Source organism: Somniosus microcephalus, unplaced genomic scaffold (assembly GCF_052327205.1).
Source record: "Somniosus microcephalus isolate GS21.2 unplaced genomic scaffold, FLI_Smic_1.0 unresolved_chr1, whole genome shotgun sequence".
In the NCBI taxonomy this organism is placed as follows: Eukaryota; Metazoa; Chordata; class Chondrichthyes; order Squaliformes; family Somniosidae; genus Somniosus; species Somniosus microcephalus.
The window spans coordinates 131,838,945-131,860,493 of NW_028225179.1; the positions used below are offsets into that span (position 1 = coordinate 131,838,945).

The 21,549-nt window shown below is 47.8% G+C and overlaps 1 protein-coding gene across 1 annotated transcript in view; it reads right to left on the reverse strand.

Annotated features, from left to right (window-relative positions):
* LOC147095864 (gamma-aminobutyric acid type B receptor subunit 1-like) overlaps nucleotides 1-21,549 on the reverse strand; it is a 235,019-nt gene that overhangs the window by 37,314 nt on the left and 176,156 nt on the right. Inside the window, exon 3 of the mRNA XM_085973731.1 lies at nucleotides 18,930-19,133. Coding sequence (XP_085829857.1) covers nucleotides 18,930-19,133 — 204 coding nt within the window. The remainder of the gene's footprint in view (nucleotides 1-18,929; nucleotides 19,134-21,549) is intronic.

Below are 21,549 nucleotides of genomic sequence, written 5' to 3' on the forward strand. Positions count from 1 at the left end.
GTACCTAACGGAACTGCGCAAGCTATCGAAACACTGCCAGTTTGGAGCAGGACTAGCAGATACGTTAAGGGACAAGTTTGTGTGTGGGCTACAAAGTGAAGGAACCCAGAAACGGCTTCTATCAGAAAAGCATCTTACACTGGACAAAGCTTTCAGTATGGCAGTATCACACAAAGCAGCCGCAAGGGGCGCTGCAGAGATACAACAGAGACCGCAAGAATATGGCACCAATGAAATGTCCTATGGAACAGGGAAGTGCTATCGCTGCGGCAGAACAACACATTACCATAAAGATTGTTGGTTCAAGGACCAAGTGTGCAGACAGTGTGGGAAAGCAGGACACATAGCAAGAGTCTGCAGGTCTGGGAAGAAAACCAACAGTAAGAAATCTCCACAGGAGAAGTACAAAAAGGTACACCAGGTGATGGACAGTGGTTCAGACGAACAGAAAAGTAACACAGACTTCGGAAGCAAGGAGCTGGGTTGTCTGAAGCTACATAAGGTAACCGAAATGGAGGATCACCAGACTATCTGGGTTACACTCAAGATAGACGGAGTCCAAGTGAAATTGGAATTGGACACAGGGTCAGCTCTAACAGTCATAAATCAAAGAGACTACAAGCGGCTATTTTCACACATACCCTTGAAAGCGACAGAGATTGTCTTGAAGACGTATACGGGGCAAAAAGTCGACCCCAAAGGAAAAATAAGGGTGAAAGTGATATATAAAGGCCAGGAAATACCTAAAATGGATATATATGTATTGCCAGATGGAGGACCACCACTGCTAGGACATGAATGGATCCGGTAGATACAATTAGATTGGCATTCCATACAGGCACTGAAGGTTGAGGCCAAAAAGGATGACGACGTCACACCTGGACGACTGTCAAAAATGCTAACTGACGCAAAAGAAGTGTTCCAGGAGGGATTAGGAACACTAAAAGGAATAACAGCAACGATTAAAATAGAGCAAAATGCAAGCCCAAAGTTTCTGAAGGCCAGACCAGTGCCTTATGCGATCAGACCAGCTGTTGAAGCAGAGCTGGAAGGGTTGGAATGTTCAGGAGTACTGTCCAAAGTGGACTGGAGCGAGTGGGCTACACCCATCGTTCCTGTAATGAAGAGGTCATTGAGTAATATGCCTGGGGAACCAAAGAAGGTCCGCATCTGTGGGGATTTTAAGGTGACAGTGAACCCAGTCCTTCACACAGTGCAATATCCGCTTCCACGAATTGAGGATATTTTCGCATCGCTATCTGGAGGTAAACGCTTCACCAAAATTGATCTAGCCCAGGCGTACTTGCAACTGGAGGTAGAAGAAGCTTCGAAACAATACCTTACGATCAACACTCATAAAGGTCTCTATCAATACAACCGGCTGGTGTTTGGAGTAGCCTCGTCTCCGGCTATCTGGCAAAGGGCGATGGATCAGGTCCTGCAAGGGATTCCAGGGACCCAGTGTTATTTGGACGACATCTTGGTCACGGGCGAAAATGACGGTGATCACCTCACCAACTTGGAGAAGGTGCTCACCAGATTAAAGGAGTATGGGCTACGAGCTAATCGCCACAAGTGCGAGTTTTTCCAGAAACAGATCTCGTATTGTGGCCACGTCATCGATGAAGAGCGGTTACATAAGTCCCCTGACAAGATTGAGGCAGTAGTCAAGGCTCCAGCACCGGAAAATGTGTCACAACTGAGGTCGTTCCTCGGGCTGATAAACTACTACCTCAAGTTCTTACCAAATTTGTCTACGGTATTACACCCACTGAACACCCTACTGCAAACTGGGTTACCATGGAAGTGGGATGACGAACGTAGACGAGCTTTCCAGAAGTGTAAAGTATTGATCACATCAAAAGAGGTGTTGGCCCATTTCAACCCAGCACTACCAATTCGTTTGGCATGTGATGCATCACCCTATGGTATTGGAGCGGTGCTGTCGCACAAATTCCCAGACGGGTTGGAGAGGCCAGTAGCCTTTGCGTCTCGGTCACTAAACTCAGCCGAGCGCAACTACGCCCAGATTGACAGGGAGGCCCTCAGCCTAGTATGGGGAGTAAAAAAATTCAACCACTATCTGCATGGGCAGAAGTTCACCTTGCTGACTGACCACCAATCACTTGTCTCCATCTTTAATCCTAAGAAGGGCGCTCCAGTGATGACTGCACAGCGGTTACAAAGATGGTCCCTGATCCTAGGGGCGAATCAATATGAAATAGAATATAAAGGCACGAAACAGCATGGGAACGCTGATGGGCTATTGCGCCTGCCACTGCCTACTGTGGAGGAAGCACCAACAGTGGACCCTATCGAGATATTTAATTCATCAATAATTGAACGATTGCCAGTAACAAACGCGGATATAGAGAAGGAGACCCGAACTGATCCGACGTTGTCACGGGTATATGAATTGACGGTGAGGGGATGGCCAACACATGGCGACTCACTGTTGCCAGCATTCTCATCCAGAAGAGAACAGCTGTCAGTATGCCAGGGGACAGTGATGTGTGGATCCAGAGTGGTGAATCCACCCAAGTTAAGGGAGAGAGTGCTAAATGAGCTACATGAAGGTCATCTGGGGGGAGTGAAAATGAAAAGCCTTGCTAGGGCTTATGTGTGGTGGCCGGGAATCAATCAACAAATCGAAGACCTAACTAAGAGCTGCTTAGGATGCCAGAAGGTCCAAAATGCACCACCACATGCCCCTCTACACCCATGGGAGTGGCCCTCCTCTCCATGGCAACAGGTGCATATTGATTTCGCTGGTCCATTCATGGACTCAATGTTCTTAATAGCAGTGGATGCTCATTCAAAGTGGCCTGAGGTGATAAAAATGTCTTCAACCACTACAGAGAAAACGATTGCAGTCCTACGGACCATATTTGCCAGAAACGGTTTGCCAGAGCAGAATTGCTCTGATAATGGACCACAGTTTGTGCCCGACGAGCTCCAAAAATTTATGAAAAGGAATGGGGTAAGGCATTACACATCCGCCCCGTATCATCCAGCCACAAATGGATTGGCTGAGAGGTTCGTACAAACCTTTAAGAAGGCGATAAAGGCCATGTGCGACGATGAAATTCCACTACAGCATAAGATGGACAATTTCTTATTAGCCTACCGAAACGCGACACATGCAGTTACCAACCAGACCCCGGCCATGATGTTCTTTAACCGAAGGTTGAGATCTCATCTGGACTTGCTCAGACCAAATGTGCGAAGAAATGTTGAGGACAAACAATTCCAGCACATCAACGAGAAGCCGACAAGGAGCTTCAATGTAGGGCAACCAGTCTTGGCCCGTGACTATCGAACAGAGAAATGGCAACCCGGAACGATATGTACAAGGCAGGGGCCATTAATGTACACAGTGGATGTCAGGGAGAACATTGTGAGACGCCACGTCGATCAGATCTTAGCATCACAGGAACGCGTCAACCCCATGTCTCGAGTACCTGGGGATGAACCCGACATACCGATAGCATCTACTTCAGACCCAGTAGCAGTGGAACCCGATGAACTACCTGATGAAAAGGGGTCAGAATCGCCTCTGCACCAAGAACAAGAACCTCCAGAAAGGCGCTATCCCGAAAGGGTCAGGAAGCCGCCCCAAAGACTGAATCTATAAATGGACTTTTGTTGTTTAATGTGCATGTTAAAGTGTTAATTGTTATTTGAATATTAGGGGTACTACTAATCTAAAAGGGGAGGAATTGTAGTGTATGTGCCTTTAAGTCAGAACTACTTTTACAGCTCCTGTATACTGTAGTACCGGCAGTGACCGCACCGGTATATAAGCTTTGCGCATGCCTCTGTACCCCCAGTCGTGAGACTATCCTCCTCCAGTAAAGACCTGTTTCTTGTTGATGTACAGCATCCGTGTGATTATTTTATAACAGCATATTCTCTGAATCACGGATCCTACAATTGGGATTACGGAAACATGGCTCCAGGGTGGCCAAGGCTGGGAACTCAACATCCAGGGGTATTCAATACTCAGGAAAGATAGGCAAAAAGGAAAGGGAGGTGGGGTAGCATTGCTGGTTAAAGAAGGGATTAACACAATTGTAAGGAAGGATATTAGCTCTGATGATGCAGAATCTGTATGGGTAGAACTGAGAAATACCAAGGGGCAGAAAACATTAGCGGGAGTGGTACAAAGACCTCCAAACAGTAATGCGGAGGTTGGGGATGGCATTAAAAGGGATATTAGAGAAGCGTGCAATAAGGGCACAGCAGTCATCATGGGTGACTTTAATCTACATATAGATTGGGCCAACCAAATTAGTAGCAATACTGTGGAGGAGGAATTCCTGGAGTGTTTACGGGATGGTTTCCTGGACCAATATGTCGAGGAACCAACCAGAGATCAGGCCATCTTAGACTGGGTATTATGTAACGAGAAAGGATTAATTAGCAATCTTGTTGTATGAGGCCCCTTGGGTCGGAGTGATCATAATATGATCGAATTCTTCATTAAGATGGAGAATGAAGTTGTTGACTCAGAGACTAGTGTCCTAAATTTAAATAAAGGAAACTACAATGGTCTGAGGCGCGAGTTGGGTAGGATTGATTGGGGAATGTCACTCAAAGGGTTGACGGTGGATAGGCAATGGCAAACATTCAAAGACCGCATGGATGAACTACAGAATTTGTTCATCCCTGTCTGGCATAAAAATAAAACAAAAAGGTGACTCAACCATGGCTAACGAGGGAAATTAGGAATAGCATAAGATCCAAGGAGAGGACATATAAATTGGCCAGAAAAAGCAGTAAACCTGAGGATTGGGAGCAGTTTAGGATTCAACAAAGGAGGACAAAGGGATGAATTAACAAGGGGAAAATAGAATATGAGAGTAAGCTTTCAGGGAACATAAAAACTGACTGTAAAAGCTTTTATAGATATGTGAAGAGAAAAAGATTGGTGAAGTCAAGCGTAGGTCCCTTGCAGTCAGAATCAGGGGAAATTATAAAGGGGAACAAAGAAATGGCAGACCAATTAAATACATATCTTGGTGCTGTCTTCACAAAGGAGGACACAAATAACCTCCCAGAGATGTCGGGGAACATAGGGTCTGATGAAAGGGAGGAACTGAAAGAAATCAGTATTTGTAGGGAAATGGCGTTGGGGAAATTGATGGGATTGAAGGCTGATAAATCCCCAGAACCTGATAATCTCCATCCTAGGGTACTTAAGGAAGTGGCCCTAGATGTAGTAGATGCATTTGCTGGTCATCTTCCAACATTCGATGGAATCTGGAACAGTACCCATGGATTGGAGGGTAGCTAATGTCACCCCACTATTCAAAAAAGGTGGTAAAGAGAAAACAGGGAATTACAGACCGGTAAGCTTGACATCGGTAGTGGGGAAAATGCTAGAGTCCATTACAAAAGATGTAATAGCAGAGCACTTGGAAAAAAGTGACCGGATCGGACAAAGTCAACATGGATTTACAAAAGGTAAATCTTGCTTGACTAATCAACTGGAATTTTTTGAGGATGTAACTAGTAAAATAGATAAGGGAGAACCAGTGGATGTGGTGTATTTTGACTTTCAGAAGGCTTTCGATAAGGTCCCGCATAAGAGATTAGCGTGTAAAGTTAAGGCACATGGGATTGGGGGCAAGGTATTGACTTGGATAGAGAACTGGTTGGCAGACAGACAGAAAAGAGTTGGAATAAATGGGTCTTTTTCCGAGTGGCAGGCAGTGACTAGTGGGGTACCGTAGGGATCGGTCCTTGGACCCCAGCTATTCACAATATATATTAATGATCTAGACAAGGGAACTAGAGGTAATATCTCCAAATTTGCAGACGACACAAAGCTGGGTGGGCGTGTGTGCTGTGAGGAGGATGCCGAGAAATTCCAGTATAAGTTGGACAGGTTGGGTGGTTGGGCAGATGTATGGCAGATGCATAATAATGTGGATAAATGCGAGGTTATTCACTTTTGTAGTGTATGTAACTGTTCTACCTTTAAGAGAACTATTGTATGTAACCGTCCACCTTTAAGAGAACTATTTTAGGTGTGGCACTACTTTATCCTGGCTGCTGTATACTGTAATACCGACGGTGACCACACCGGTATATAAGTGCTGTGGCAGAATTTATTGGGCAGATTCGCCCTGACCTTCGAATAGTAAAGTCCTGTTTAAGTTACTCTTGTAGTCTGTGTATTACTTCGCTATACAACCCACAGACTTTACAGTGGCGACGAGTTCGATCTTACCCTGCGGCAACAATACTTCTGAAGAAGTAAACGAGCGTCGAGAAGAGGCACCCGCCCTCGTCGTTTTGCTGAGAGAAAACTCGAGTCTGCAGACCAAGAAAGGAGGAAGATTTCAAACACGAAGTCTTCCATCAGCAACAGGCACGGATTGTCCCTTCTGCCACGGTGGTGAGTGAGCCGATCAACACGAGAAGCAAGTCGGCCACGGTGACTGTGAGTAAAGGGAAAATAGAAACAAATAAGCGGAGGATAAGGGCGGTGCACTCGACCACGGTCGAGGGGGAAAGGAGCCGGACAGAAGTCGGGCCCAGAGGCGCTGAGACTGGGGCAGCGTGGAGCAGAAGCCGCGGTACAAGCGGGCTGGGGAGCGTCGTGAGATGACTAGACCGCGACGGTGAAAAAGGCCGGACAAATACCGCGACCACGAGGCGCTGCGACCGGGATCGTAAGGCGCGGGAAGATATAAACATAAATAAGCCACGGAGAACTCAGCCACAGCCGGGGAGGAAAGCACCGGACTGCGAGAAGCTGGGAGGCGCGATTGGGGTGAAAAAGGCCAGACAGTGACTGAGGCCACGAAGCGCTGCGACCAGATCGTAAGGCGCGGGAAGAGATAAAAATAAATAAACCGCGGAGAACGCAGCCGCAGCCGGGGAGGAAGCACCGGACTGCGAGAGGCTGGGAGGAGCGATTGGGTGAAAAAGGTCGGACAGTGACCGAGGCCACGAAGCGCTGCGACCGGGATCGTAAGGCGCGGGAAGAGATAAAATAAATAAATCGCGGAGAACTCAGCCGCAGCCGGGGAGGGAAGCACCGGACTGCGAGAGGGCTGGGAGGCGCGATTGAGAGCCGCGCGAATGGGAGAGACAGAGCCCGAGAGAGAGCGAGCGAGAGCCGCGCGAGCGGGAGAGACAGAGCCCGAGCGAGAGCCGCGCGAACGGGAGAGACAGAGCCCGAGAGAGAGCGAGCAAGAGCCGCGCGAGCGGGAGAGACAGAGCCCGAGGAAGACTGAGCGAGATCCAGCCCAGCGGCTGAAACTGTTCGCCGTCAACGGGTTGTACCCAGCACCGGAGAGACAGAGCCCGAGCGAGGGAGACTGAGTGAGATCCAGCCAGCGGCTGAGACCGTTCGCCATCAACGGGTTGTACCAGAGCCGGTTGCCCGGCCGAGAGAAGGGAACGCGCTGAAGCCGAAGAGCAGGCTGCGAACCCCGAAAGCCAGCGGCCGTCGCCCGAGGGAAAAGCTTACCCCTCCCGCCAGGGGAAGAAAAGCGGGAACCGCCATCTTGAAAGTGGGCGGGGAAAGAAGATAAGCGCGGGAAACCGCGGGAAGCCGCCAGTAGGCGGAGAAAAAGACAGAAGCGGGAACCGCCATTTTGAAAGGGGCGGGGAAAGAAGATAAGCGCGGGGAAACCGCCATCTGGGGAAAAAAAAGAGTTAAAGAAATATTTTGTTGTTGTTTATCAGGGAGGTGAAGATGCCTAAGCGTGGTAACATCAACGATTTCGATTCCGAGGTAGAAGATTGGGCCACGTATGTAGAACGCATTGAGATATATTGTGAGGCCAATAAAATAGAGGATGATGATAAAGCTATAACCTTGCTAAACTCGATGGGGGCGAAGACATACGGGCTATTGAAGCATCTTCTAGCACCAGTTAAACCAGCGGATCAAACCTTCGATAATATTGTTGCTGTTCTGAAGGATCACTTGAACCCCACACCGCTGATGTTGGCGGAACGATTCAAATTTTATGCAAGAACGCAACGGAAAGAGGAAAGCAACGCGGAATACTTGGTCGAACTGCGTAGGCTAGCGAAATACTGCCAGTTTGGAGGAAATCTGACAGAGGCATTGCGAGACAAGTTCGTGTGCGGGTTGTCGAAGGAAGGAACGCAAAAGCGACTGCTCGAAGACAACGACCTTACACTGAATAGGGCTGTCCTTATTGCAGCATCACACGAAGCCGCAGCGAAAGGAACTGCGGAAATGCAGCTGAAGGCAGTGGTCCTCAGTGTGGATCAAATTACTTCGGGTGCAACGAAATGTTATCGTTGTGGGAAGACAACACACGACCAGAACCAATGCTGGTTTAAAAACCAGGACTGTAGGAAATGTGGCAAACTGGGTCACATAGCCAAAGTATGCCGGTCAGGGAAGAAGACCAACAACCAAAAAAAAAAGCCATCACAGGAAAAGTACAACAAAGTACACAAGGTGGTTGAGAAGAGTTCAGATGAACAGAATTCGGATTCAGACCCAAGCGGCCAGGAACTGGGTAGTCTGAGAATTCATAATGTGAGTAAAGAAGCTGACCTACAAACTATCTGGGTCATGCTAAAAATAGCCGGAGTCCAAGTGAGAATGGAATTGGACACTGGATCAGCCCTATCAGCCATAAATCGAAGGGATTACAACCGGCTATTCTCACATATACCCTTGAGAGATACCAAGTTCGTATTGCAGACATACACGGGGCATAAAGTATACCCCATGGGAAAGATAAGAGTCAAGGTGAGAGACAGGGGCAAAGAACACCCCGGAATGGACTTATACGTACTACCTGAGGGAGGACCACCACTTCTAGGATGGGAGTGGATCAAGAAAATAGACATGGAATGGCACTACCTCAAAGCAATAACGAGTGAGGACTCGGGGCAGACAATCAGCTCAGACTCTGAAACGGATGACGATAAGACCAGCCCAAGCATGAAAGACAAGTCTAAAATGAACTTGCTGACTAAGGTTGGTAGAACGAATGTGGGCATAAAGGCTTATGCTCCAGAGGAGAACAAAGTTTCAGAACAGAATTCCTCTGAACAACAACAACATAGCCTGACAGAGAATTCTGAGTCTGTTCAAGTTACAGACATATATATTACTGAGGAACATCGAGCTCGAACGCAAACTTATTTCAGATTACGACAGCAATTAGAACAATTGAATTGCCGTCTCGAGCAAGAGATGAAAGCAATGAAAAAGTTCTATGATACCGAATGGGAGAATCTGGAAAGACAACAGAAGCAGCTGGGGAAGAAAAGGGAGCAGGAGCACACAAACCGTCTGCACGAGGAGGCCAAACGAATCAAAGCTGATTTGGCTTCTGAAGGGGCGTGCTCCAATCCGGTGGAACAAGATGTGCCGCAACTGAAGGCGCTGGTTAGCAGGTTGCAGGCAGAAAAAGCTGAGTTGGTCGACATGACTTCCGAGCTCCTACTGAAGTTGGGTGCAGCATCACCGGACGATTCATTTGTGGAAATTCGAATGATGGGGGCTGCGGATGATGGCGAAGTAGAAGCAGCAAAGGAGCCCCAGGACAAGGTTCTAAACAGCCCTGCAGCTAATGGAAAAGGGATGAGGACAGAAGAGTTAACAGTCAGCCAACTCCTCCAGGGCAAGGTTATAAACAGCCCTGTAGTTAATGGAAAAGGGATGATGGCAGAAGAGTTAACAGTCAGCCAACTCATTCATATGCTGAGGGATAAAACTCTAAAATGGGAAAAACTTAAATACGAGCCTCAATCTTCAAAGGGAAGGGAGCTCTCAAAAGTCATTGGAAGAGCTGAGGTGGCAACCCAGACTGAGAAGTCTGCAGCAGAACAGCCCTTGGATGCCAAAAGTACGCTGACGCACGGCAATGTAGAACAACAGAATACTGAAACAGCTACTTCGGTAGAGGGATTGAATAGTCCGATCAATCAATCTCCGAATGAAGTTGAAGTATTGAAATCACAAATGAGGTCATTAGTAAAAGACTTGCAGGAAGCCCAGAAAAAGCGGGATGAATCTGAATGCATGATGAAGTCTCTTCAGGACAGATGTCGGGATTTGGAACAAAAGTCGGCTAACGTCCAGCTGGGTAAGGAGGAAATAGAAGACCCTCTCGCTGGCCTAGCTCAGGACGACACCGAATATTACCATGATCTGTTGAGTGACACTGAATATTACGAGGACCTGGTCTGCCCAGCTTGTGCCGAGAACTCCCAAAGTGCCGAAATCAGGATGAATCACTTAAAGTCTAAGGAACATAGGGAGATGGTGGCGTTACAGCTGGCAGCTGACAATGGAGCCCCGAGAGTCTCCAAGAAGCAAAAAAGGAAAAGACGAAGCAGAAGATGATAACCATCTGAACCATTATTACCTCTACCCGATCACACACGTGGTCCCCCGAACGGAGCCAAATCAGTTGGAAAGTAGGAAAATTTCCCAAGGCAATCCAACTGTTTTTTGTTTGTTTTAAAAAAGTCAGCAATGCTGGTTCAGAAGTGATGGAAGTAAAGCTGTTAAGTCTAGGGAAAGACAATGGGATGAGTCCCTCTAGCAAGGTGACCCGACTACACCACGGAGGCGTGGTCCGGACCGAGTCAAGAAGATCAGAGACTGAATCTGTGAACTGTTTCCCGCAGAGACTGAATCTGTGAACTGTTTCCGCAGAGACTACCTCTGTGAACTGTTGTAACATGAAGTTGGATATGTTATGATGTTATGTTAATGGGGAATAAGTATGTTGTAAGCTAAAAAGGGAGGATTGTAGTGTATGTAACTGTTCTACCTTTAAGAGAACTATTGTATGTAACCGTCCAACTTTAAGAGAACTATTTTAGGTGTGGCACTACTTTATCCTGGCTGCTGTATACTGTAATACCGACGGTGACCACACCGGTATATAAGTGCTGTGGCAGAATTTATTGGGCAGATTCGCCCTGACCTTCGAATAGTAAAGTCCTGTTTAAGTTACTTTTGTAGTCTGTGTATTACTTCGCTATACAACCCACAGACTTTACAACTTTGGTGGCAAAAACAGGAAGGCAGATTATTATCTGAATGGCAATAGATTGGGAGAAGGGGAAGTGCAGCGAGGCCTGGGCGTCCTTGTGCACCAGTCGTTGAAGGTAAGCATGCAGGTGCAGCAGGCGGTGAAGAAGGCAAATGGTATGTTTGCCTTCATAGCGAGAGGGTTTGAGTACAGGAACAAGGATGTCTTGCTGCAGTTGTACAGGGCCTTGGTGAGACCACATCTTGATTATTGTGTGCAGTTTTGGTCGCCTTATCTGAGGAAGGATGTTCTTGCCATGGAGGGAGTGCAGCAAAGATTCAACAGGCTGATACCTGGGATGGCAGGAATGACGTATGAGGAGAGATTGGGTCAAATGGGCTTATACTCGCGGGAGTTTAGAAGAATGAGAGGGGATCTCATTGAAACTTATAAAATTCTGACAGGACAGGACAGACTAGATGCAGGAAGGATGTACCCGATGGTCGGCGAGTCCAGAACCAGGGGTCACAGTCTAAGGAAAAGGGGTAAGCCATTTAGGACAGAGATGAGGAGGAATTTCTTCAGCCAGAAAGTGGTGAACCTGTGGAATTCACTACCACAGAAGGCAGTAGAGGCCAATTCATTAAATATATTCAAGAAAGAGTTGGATATATTTCTTAAGGCTAAAGGGATCAAGGGGTATGGGGAGAAAGCAGGGACTGGGTACTGAGTTTGGATCATCAGCCATGATCGCATTGAATGGCAGAGCAGGCTCGAGGGGCCGAATGGCCTACTCCTGCTCCTATCTTCTATGTTTCTATGTTTCTATGTCTGACCCACTTCACCGCCCATTCCCAGAGGGGGAAAGGGCTGTATTTGACCCACCGCACCACGCAGTTCCAGAGGGTGAAAGGACAGTGTCTGACCCACTGCACCACCCAGTCCCAGAGGAGGCAAGGACAATGTCTGACCCACTGCACCACCCAGTCCCAGAGGGTGAAAGGGCAGTGTCTGACCCATTGCACCACCCAGTCCCAGAACAAGAAAGGACAGTGTCTGACCCACCACACCACACAGTCCCAGAGGGAGAAAGGATAGTGTCTGACCCACTGCACCACCCAGCCCCAGAGGGGGAAAGGACAGTGTCTGACCCATTGCACCACCCAGTCCCAGAGGGGGAAAGGACAGTGTCTGACCCACTGCACCACCCAGTCCCAGAGGGAGAAAGGACAAAGTCTGACCCACTGCACCACCCAGTCCCAGATGGGGAAAGGATAGTGTCTGACCCACTGCACCACCCAGTCCCAGAGGGAGAAAGGACAGTGTCTGACCCACTGCACCACCCAGTCCCAGAGGGGGAAAGGACAGTGTCTGACCCACTGCACCACCCAGTCCCAGAGGGGGAAAGGACAGTGTCTGACCCACTGCACCACCCAGTCCCAGAAGGAGAAAGGACAACGTCTGACCCACTGCATCGCCCAGTCCCAGATGGGGAAAGGACAGTGTATGACCCACTGCACCACCCAGTCCCAGAGGGAGAAAGGACAGTGTCTGACCCACTGCACCACCCAGTCCCAGATGGGGAAAGGACAGTGTCTGACCCACTGCATCACCCAGTCCCAGAGGGAGAAAGGACAGTGTCTGACCCACTGCACCACCCAGTCCCAGGGGGGGAAAGGATAGTGTCTGACCCACTGCACCACCCAGTCCCATTGGGAAAAGAAAAGTGTCTGACCTACTGCACTGCCCAGTCCCAGAGGGTGAAAGGATAGTGTCTGACCCACTGCACCGCCCAGTCCCAGGGGGGGAAATGATATTGTCTGACCCACTGTACCACCCAGTCCCATTGGAGAAAGAAAAGTGTCCGACCTACTGCACTGCCCAGTCCCAGAGGGTGAAAGGACAGTGTCTGAACCACCGCACCACCCAGTCCCAGAGGGGGAAAGGACAGTGTCTGACCCGCTGCGCCACCCAGTCCCAGAGGGGGAAAGGACAGTGTCTGACCCACTGCACCACCCATTCCCAGAGGGGGAAAGGACAGTGTTTGACCCACTGCACCGCCCAGTCCCAGAGGGGGAAAGAACAGTGTCTGACCCACTGCACCATCCAGTCCCAGAGGGTGAAAGGACAGTGTCTGACCCACTGCACCGCCAAGTCCAGCTGCACAGGACAGGAGGTAAAAGAGTGGGAGAGCAATAGTAATAGGGGATTCTATTGTAAGGGTAATAGATAGGCTTTCTGTGGCCGCAAATGAGACTCCAGGACTGTATGTTGCCGCCCTGGTGCAAGGGTGAAGGATGTCTCGGAGCGGCTGCAGAGCATTTTGAAAAGGGATGGTGAGCAGCCAGTTGTTGTGGTGCATATAGTTACCAACGATATAGGTAAAAACCGGGACGAGGTCCTAAAAGCTGTATATAGGGAGTTAGGAGGTAAATTAAAAAGTAGGACCTCAAAGGTAGTAATCTCAGGATTGCTACCAGTGCCATATGCTAGTCAGAGTAGAAATAGAAAGATATTTCAGATGAATACGTGGCTAGAGGAATGGTGCAAGGGGGAGGGATTCAAATTTCTGGGACATTGGAACCAGTTCTGGGGAAGTTGGGACCAGTCCAAACTGGACGGTTTGCACCTGCGCAGGTCGGGGACCGATGTCCTAGGGGGAGTGTTTGCTAGTGCTATTGGGGAGGGTTTAAACTAAAATGGACCTATAGACCGGTTAGCCTAACATCTGTGGTAGGTAAAATTTTGGAGTCCATTATTAAGGAGGCAGTAACAGGACATTTGGATAATCATAATTTAATAGGACAAAGTCAGCATGGTTTTATGAAGGGGAAGTCATGTTTGACAAAATTGCTGGAGTTCTTTGAGGAAGTAACATATAGGGTGGATAAAGGGGAACCAGTGAATGTAGTGTATTTAGACTTCCAAAAGGCATTTGACAAGGTGCCACACAGAAGATTATTGCTTAAGATAAAAAATCACGGGATTGGGGGTAATATTCTGTCATGGATAGAGGATTGGCTATCTAACAGAAGGCAGAGAGTTGGGATAAATGGTTCATTCTCAGACTGGCAATCAGTAACTAGTGGTGTTCCGCAGGGGTCAGTGCTGGGTCCCCAACTCTTTACAATCTATATTAACGATTTGGAGGAGGGGACCGAGTGTAACATATCAAAGTTTGCAGATGATACTAAGATGGGAGGGAAAGTAGTGAGTGAGGAGGACATGAAAAACCTGCAAGGGGACATAGACAGGCTAAGTAAGTGGGCAGAGATTTGGCAGATGGAATACAATACTGGAAAGTGTGAGGTTATGCACTTTGGCAGGAAAAATCGTAGAGCAAGTTATTATCTTAATGGCAAGAAACTGGAAAGTACTGAAGTACAAAGGGATCTGGGGGTCCTGGTGCACGAAACTCAAAAGGTTAGTATGCAGGTGCAGCAAGTGATTAAGAAGGCCAATGGAATGTTGGCTTTCATTGCTAGGGGGATAGAATATAAAAATAGGGAGGTATTGCTTCAGTTGTACAAGGTATTGGTGAGACCGCACCGGGAATACTGCGTACAGTTTTGGTGTCCGTACTTAAGAAAGGACATACTTGCTCTCGAGTCAGTACAAAGAACGTTCACTCGGTTAATCCCGGGGATGAGGGGATGGACATATGAGGAGAGGTTGAGTAGATTGGGACTCTACTCATTGGAGTTCAGAAGAATGAGAGGCGATCTTATTGAAACATATAAGATTGTGAAGGGGTTGGATCGGGTGGATGCGGGGAGGATGTTCCCGATGATGGGTGAAACTAGAACTAGGGGGCATAGTCTTAGAATAAGGGGCTGCTCTTTCAAAACTGAGATGAGGAGGAACTACTTCACTCAGAGGGTGGTAGGTCCATGGAATATGCTGCCCCAAAAAGCTGTAGAAGCTACATCATTACATAAATTTAAAACAGAAAAAGACAGTTTCCTAGAAGTAAAGGGAATTAAGGGTTACGGGGAGCGGGCAGGAATTTGGACATGAGTCTAGGTTTGGATCGGTCATGGCCCTGTGGGTAGCGGAGCGGGCCCAGGGGCCGTGTAGCCTGATCCTGCTCCTATTTCGTGTGTCTAATTCTGTTAGATTCAGGAGATGGTTCTGTGATAGTGGATTGGCGGTTAGGATCAGATCAGCCATGATCTTATTGAATGGCGGAGCAGGCTCGAGGGGCCGATTGGCCTACTCCTGCTCCTATTTCTTATGTTCTTATGTTCTTATGTTCTTAAGTCAATACCTTGCCCCCAATCCCATGTGCCTTAAATTTACATGCTAATATCTTATGTGGGACCTTATCGAAAGCCTTCTGAAAGTCCAAATGCACCACATCCACTGGTTCTCCCTTATCTATTTTACTAGTTACATCATCAAAAAATTCCAGTAGATTAGTCAAGCACGATTTACCTTTTGTAAATCCATGTTGACTTTGTCCAATCCTGTCACTGTTTTCCAAGTGCTCTGCTATTACATCTTTTATAATGGACTCTCGCATTTTCCCCACTACCAATGTCAGGCATACCGGTCTATAATTTCCCGTTTTCTCTCTACCACCTTTTTTGAATAGTGGGGTAACATTAGCTACCCGCCAATCCATGGGTACTGTTCCAGATTCCATCGAATGTTGGAAGATGATCAGCAATGCATCTACTATTTCTGGGGCCACTTCCTTAAGTACCCTAGGATGTAGATTATCAGGCCCTGGGGATTTATCGGCCTTCAATCCCATCAATTTCCCTAACACCATTTCCCTACAAATACTGATTTCTTTCAGTTCCTCCCTTTCATCAGACCCTATGTTCCCGGACATTTCTGGGAGGTTTTTTATGTCCTCCTTTGTGAAGACAGAACCAAAATATGGATTTAATTGGTCAGCCATTTCTTTGTTCCCCATTATAAATTCCCCTGATTCTGACTGCAAGGGACCTACGCTTGACTTCACCAATCTTTTTCTCTTCACATATCTATAAAAGCTTTTACCGTCAGTTTTTATGTTCCCTGCAAGCTTACTCTCATTTTATTTTCCCTTTCTAAATTAATCCCTTTGTCCTCCTTTGTTGAACATAAGAACATAAGAAGTCGGAGCAGGAGTAGGCCATACGGCCCCTTGGGCCTGCTCCGCCATTCAATAGGATCATGGCTGATCCTAAACTGCTCCCAATCCTATGGATTACTGCTTTTTCTGGCCAATTTATATGTCCTCTCCTTGGATCTTATGCTATCCCTAATTTCCCTCGTTAGCCACGGTTGAGTCACCTTTTTTGTTTTACTTTTATGCCAAACTGGGATGAACAAATTCTGTCGTTCATCCATGCGGTCTTTGAATGTTTGCCATTGCCTATCCACCGTTAACCCTTTAAGTGACATTCCCCAATCAATCCTACCCAATTCGCGCCTCAGACTATCGTAGTTTCCTTTATTTAAATTCAGGACCCTAGTCTCTGAGTCAACTACTTCGCTCTCCATCTTAATGAAGAATTCGATCATATTATGATCGTTCTGACCCAAGGGGTCTCGTACAACAAGATTGCTAATTAATCCTTTCTCGTTACATAATACCCAGTCTAAGATGGCCTGATCTCTGGTTGGTTCCTCAACATATTGGTCCAGGAAACCATCCCGTAAACACTCCAGGAATTCCTCCTCCACAGTATTGTCACTAATTTGGTTAGCCCAATCTATATGTAGATTAAAGTCACCCATGGTGACTGCTGTGCCTTTTTTGCACGCTTCTCTAATATCCCTTTTAATGCCATCCCCAACCTCCGCATTACTATTTGGAGGTCTATATACCACTCCCACTAACGTTTTCTGCCCCTTGGTATTTCTCAGTTCTAACCATACAGATTCTACATCATCAGAGCTAATATCCTTCCTTACAATTGTGTTAATCCCTTCTTTAACCAGCAACGCTACCCCACCTCCCTTTCCTTTATGCCTATCTTTCCTGAATATTGAATACCCCTGGATGTTGAGTTCCCAGCCTTCGCCACCCTGGAGCCATGTTTCCGTAATCCCAATCTAATCATATTCGTTTACCTCTATTTGCGCAGCTAATTCATCCACCTTATTACGAATGCTCCTCGCATTAAGACACAAATCCTTCAGGCTTGTTTTTTTAACGCTCTTAGACCTATTAGAATTATTATTTACTGTGGCCATGTTTGATTTAAACCGTTGATTTCTCTGACTGCCACTTTTGTTTTTCTCCTTCCTATCTTTTGCTTTTATCCTTGTTTCCCTTTCCTCTGTCTCCCTGCACAGGTTCCCAAATCCCTGCCATTTTAGTTTAAACCCTCTCCCAGAGCACTAGCAAACACTCCCCCTAGGACATCGGTCCCAGCCCTGCCCAGGTGCATACTGTCCGGTTTGAACTGGTCCCACCTCCCCCAGAACCGGTTCCAATGTCCCAGGAATTTGAATCCCTCCCCCTGACACCATTCCTCTAGCCACGTATTCATCTGAAATATTCTTCTATTTCTACTCTGACTAGCACATGGCACTGGTAGCAATCCTGAGATTACTACCTTTGAGGTCCTATTTTTTAATTTACCTCCTAACTCCCTATATTCAGCTTTTAGGACCTCATCCCGTTTTTTACCTATGTCGTTGGTACCTATATGCACCACAACAACTGGCTGTTCACTCTCCCCTTCCAAGATGTTCTGCAGCCGCTCTGAGACATCCCTGACCCTTGCACCAGGGAGGCAACACACCATCCTGCAGTCTCGTTTGCGGCTGCAGAAACACCTATCTATTCCCCTGACAATAGAATCCCCTATTACTATAGTTCTACTCCTCTTTTTCCTCCCGTCCTGTGCAGCAGAGCCACCCCTGGTGCCAGGAAGTTGGCTGCTGCTGCTTTCCCCTGGTAAGCCACCCCCCCCCCATCAGTAGCCAAAGCGGTATATCTGTTTGAGAGGGGGATGGCCACAGTGCACCCCTGCACTACCTGCCTGCACCTACTACTCTGCCTGTTGGTCACCCGTTCCCTTTCTGCCTGTCCAGCCTTTGCCTGTGGTGTGACCAGCTGATTACATGTGCCATTCACGACGTCCTCAGCATCACGAATGGTCCCGTATGTATCCAATCGCTGCTCCAGTACTGCAATGCGGTCTGCCAGTAGCTGCAGCTGGACATACTTCCTGCACACATGGTTGCCAGGGACACAGGAAGTGTCCCTGAGTTCCCACATGGCGCAGGAGGAGCATACCACGGCACCGGGCTGTCCTGCCATGACTTACCCTTTAATTAATTGCAATTAAATTAAATCAAATCAATCCCACCAATTACACTACAGTTAAATTGTATATTTAAGGGCCCTGGTTTATAAACAGTCCCCGCTACACCACAGAGACTTTAGAAAGTATAAACTACAGAGTTAAAGTTTAAAAAAGAGAGAACTACTCACCAACCAATCACTTACCTGCTTTCTGGTGACATCACACTTCGATTACTTTTTACTTCTCTCCTTCCCTCTGAGATTGGAGATTGGAGATTGGTAAACCTACCTGGTGTCTGGGGGCCTTTTAAAGCCTCGCCGCTCGCGTTTCCTGCCGCCGCTTGTGCCGCACTGAGGCCTACCTGGTCTCTGGAGGCCTTTTAAAGCCTCGCCGCTCGTGCCGCACTGAGGCCTACCTGGTCTCTGGAGGCCTTTTAAAGCCTCGCCGCTCGCGTTTCCCGCTGCAGCTCGCACCGCACTGAGGCCTACCTGGTCTCTGGGGGCCTTTTAAAGCCTCGCTGCTCACGTTTCCCGCTGCCGCTCACACCGCACTGAGGGGGAATGGACAGTGTCTGACCCACTGCACCACCCAGTCCCAGAGGGGGAAAGTACAGTGTCTGACTCACTGCACCACCCAGTCTCAGAGGGTGAAAGGACAGTGTCTGGCCCACTTGCCCTCCTCTGCTCACCACATCGGCTGCGCTGCTCCATATCGGTCCACTTCCCATTGTTCAAACACTTGCGGACTCGCGGCCCATCTATCACACGGTTGCTCCTACAGATGTACTCAATCTCGTAGGCCACGGGCAGGATCTCGATGGTCCGGATCTGCTCCTGGGTCAGTCCAGGGTACCGGATCCCACCATCCGATGGGGGTCTGATCTTCCTGCATCCTGGAAAAGCATGGAAACCGTGATTGTAACTATTGGAACAAGAGGCCCAGCCAACACTCCGCCTAAAGAGGAACTGAACCCAGCACCCCCCCAACCCCCCTCCTTATTCCCAGCTCCAACCGCCATCTCCCCCCACCTTCTTTAGCTCCCGCATGTTTACACTAGGGAGGAGATTTATTAGGATGGTGCCAGGACTGGAGAATTTTAGCTGTGAGGAAAGATTGGATAGGCTGGGGTTGTTTTCTTTAGAACAGAGGAGGCTGAGAGAGGACTTAATTGAGGTGTATGAAATTATGAGGGGCCTACTTGCAGGAGAATCCACATCAGAGCAGTGGGAGTCTTTCAGAAAGGAAATAGAGTACAACGCCAACATGTTCCCGTAAAGGTCAAGGGTGGGACCAACAAACCCAGAGAACCCTGGATGTCAAGGGATATACAAGAATGGATTAGGAAAAAAAGGGAGGCTTTTGGCATATACAAAGGACTAAAAACAATGGAAGCCCTAGAGGAGTATAGAAAGTGCAGGGGGGTACTTAAAAAAGAAATTAGGAGAGCAAAGAGGGGGCATGAAAAGACACTGGCAGACAAAATAAAGGAAAATCCCAAGGTGTTTTCTAAGTATATTAAGGGCAAGAGGATAACCAGGGAAAGACTAGGGCCCAAAGTGGCAATCTGTGTGTAGAGCCGGAAGATATAGGTGAGGTTTTAAATGAATATTTTACACCTGTGTTCACTATGGAGAAGGACGATGTAGGCATAGAAATCAGGCAGGGGGATTGTGATATACTTGAACAAATTAGTATTGAGAGGGAGGAGGTACTCGCGGTTTTAGTGGGTTTAAAAGTGGATAAATCCCCAGGCCCTGATGGGATGTATCCCAGGCTGCTGTGTAAGGCAAGGGAGGAGATTGCAGGGCCTCTGACACAAATTTTCAGAAACTCTCTGGCCACAGGGGAGGTGCCAGAGGACTGGAGAACAGCTAACGTAGTACCATTGTTCAAGAAGGATAGTAGGGATAAACCAGGGAATTACAGGCCAGTGAGCCTAACATCAGTGGTAGGGAAATTATTGGAAAAAATTCTGAGGGACAGAATTAGTCTCCACTTGGAGAGTCATAGAGTCATAGAGTAATACAGCACGGATAGAGGCCCTTCAGCCCATCGTGTCCGCGCCGGCCATCAAGCCCTGCCTAATCTAATCCCATATTCCAGCATTTGGCCCGTAGCCTTGTATGCTATGGCATTTCAAGTGCACATCCAAATGCTTCTTAAATGTTGTGAGGGTTTCTGCCTCCACAACCCTTTCAGGCAGTGAGTTCCAGACTCCAACCACCCTCTGGGTGAAAAAGTTCTTTCTCAAATCCCCTCTAAACCTCCCGCCCTTTACCTTGAATCTATGCCCCCTAGTTATTGACCCCTCTACTAAGGGAAAAAGCTCCTCAGCATCCATCCTATCTATGCCTCTCATAATTTTGTACACCTCAATCATGTCCCCCCTCAGCCTCCTCTGCTCCAAGGAAAACAAACCCAATCTGCCCAGTCTCTCTTCATAGCTGAAGCGCTCCAGCCCTGGTAACATCCTGGTGAACCTCCTCTGCACCCTCTCTAACGTGATCACATCCTTCCTGTAGTGTGGCGACCAGAACTGCACACAGTATTCCAGCTGTGGCCTAACCAGTGTTTTATACAGCTCCATCATAACCTCCTTGCTCTTATATTCAATGCCTCGGCTAATGAAGGCAAGTATCCCATATGCCTTTTTTACCACCTTATCCACCTGTTCCGCCGCCTTCAGGGATCTGTGTACTTGCACACCCAGATCCCTCTGACCCTCCGTCTTGCCTAGGGTCTTTCCATTCATTGTGTATTCCTTTGCCTTGTTAGTCCCCCCAAAGTGCATCACCTCGCACTTTTCCGGGTTAAATTCCATTTGCCACTGTTCCGCCCATCTGACCAACCCATCTATATCGTCCTGCAGACTGAGGCTACCCTCCTCGCTATTTACCACCCTACCAATTTTTGTATCATCCGCGAACTTACTGATCATACCCTTTACATTCATATCCAAGTCATTAATGTAGACCACAAACAGCAAGGGACCCAGCACCGATCCCTGTGGTACCCCACTGGCCACAAGCTTCCAGTCACAAAAACAACCTTCGACCATCACCCTCTGCCTTCTGCCACTAAGCCAGTTTTGTATCCAATGTGCCAAGGCACCCTGGATTCCATGGGCTCTTACCTTCTTGACCAGTCTCCTGTGCGGGACTTTATCGAAGGCCTTACTGAAATCCATGTATACCACATCCACTGCGTTACCCTCATCCACACACCTAGTCACCCCCTCAAAAAATTCAATCAAATTAGTCAGACATGATCTTCCCTTGACAAAGCCATGTTGACTATCCCTGATTAAT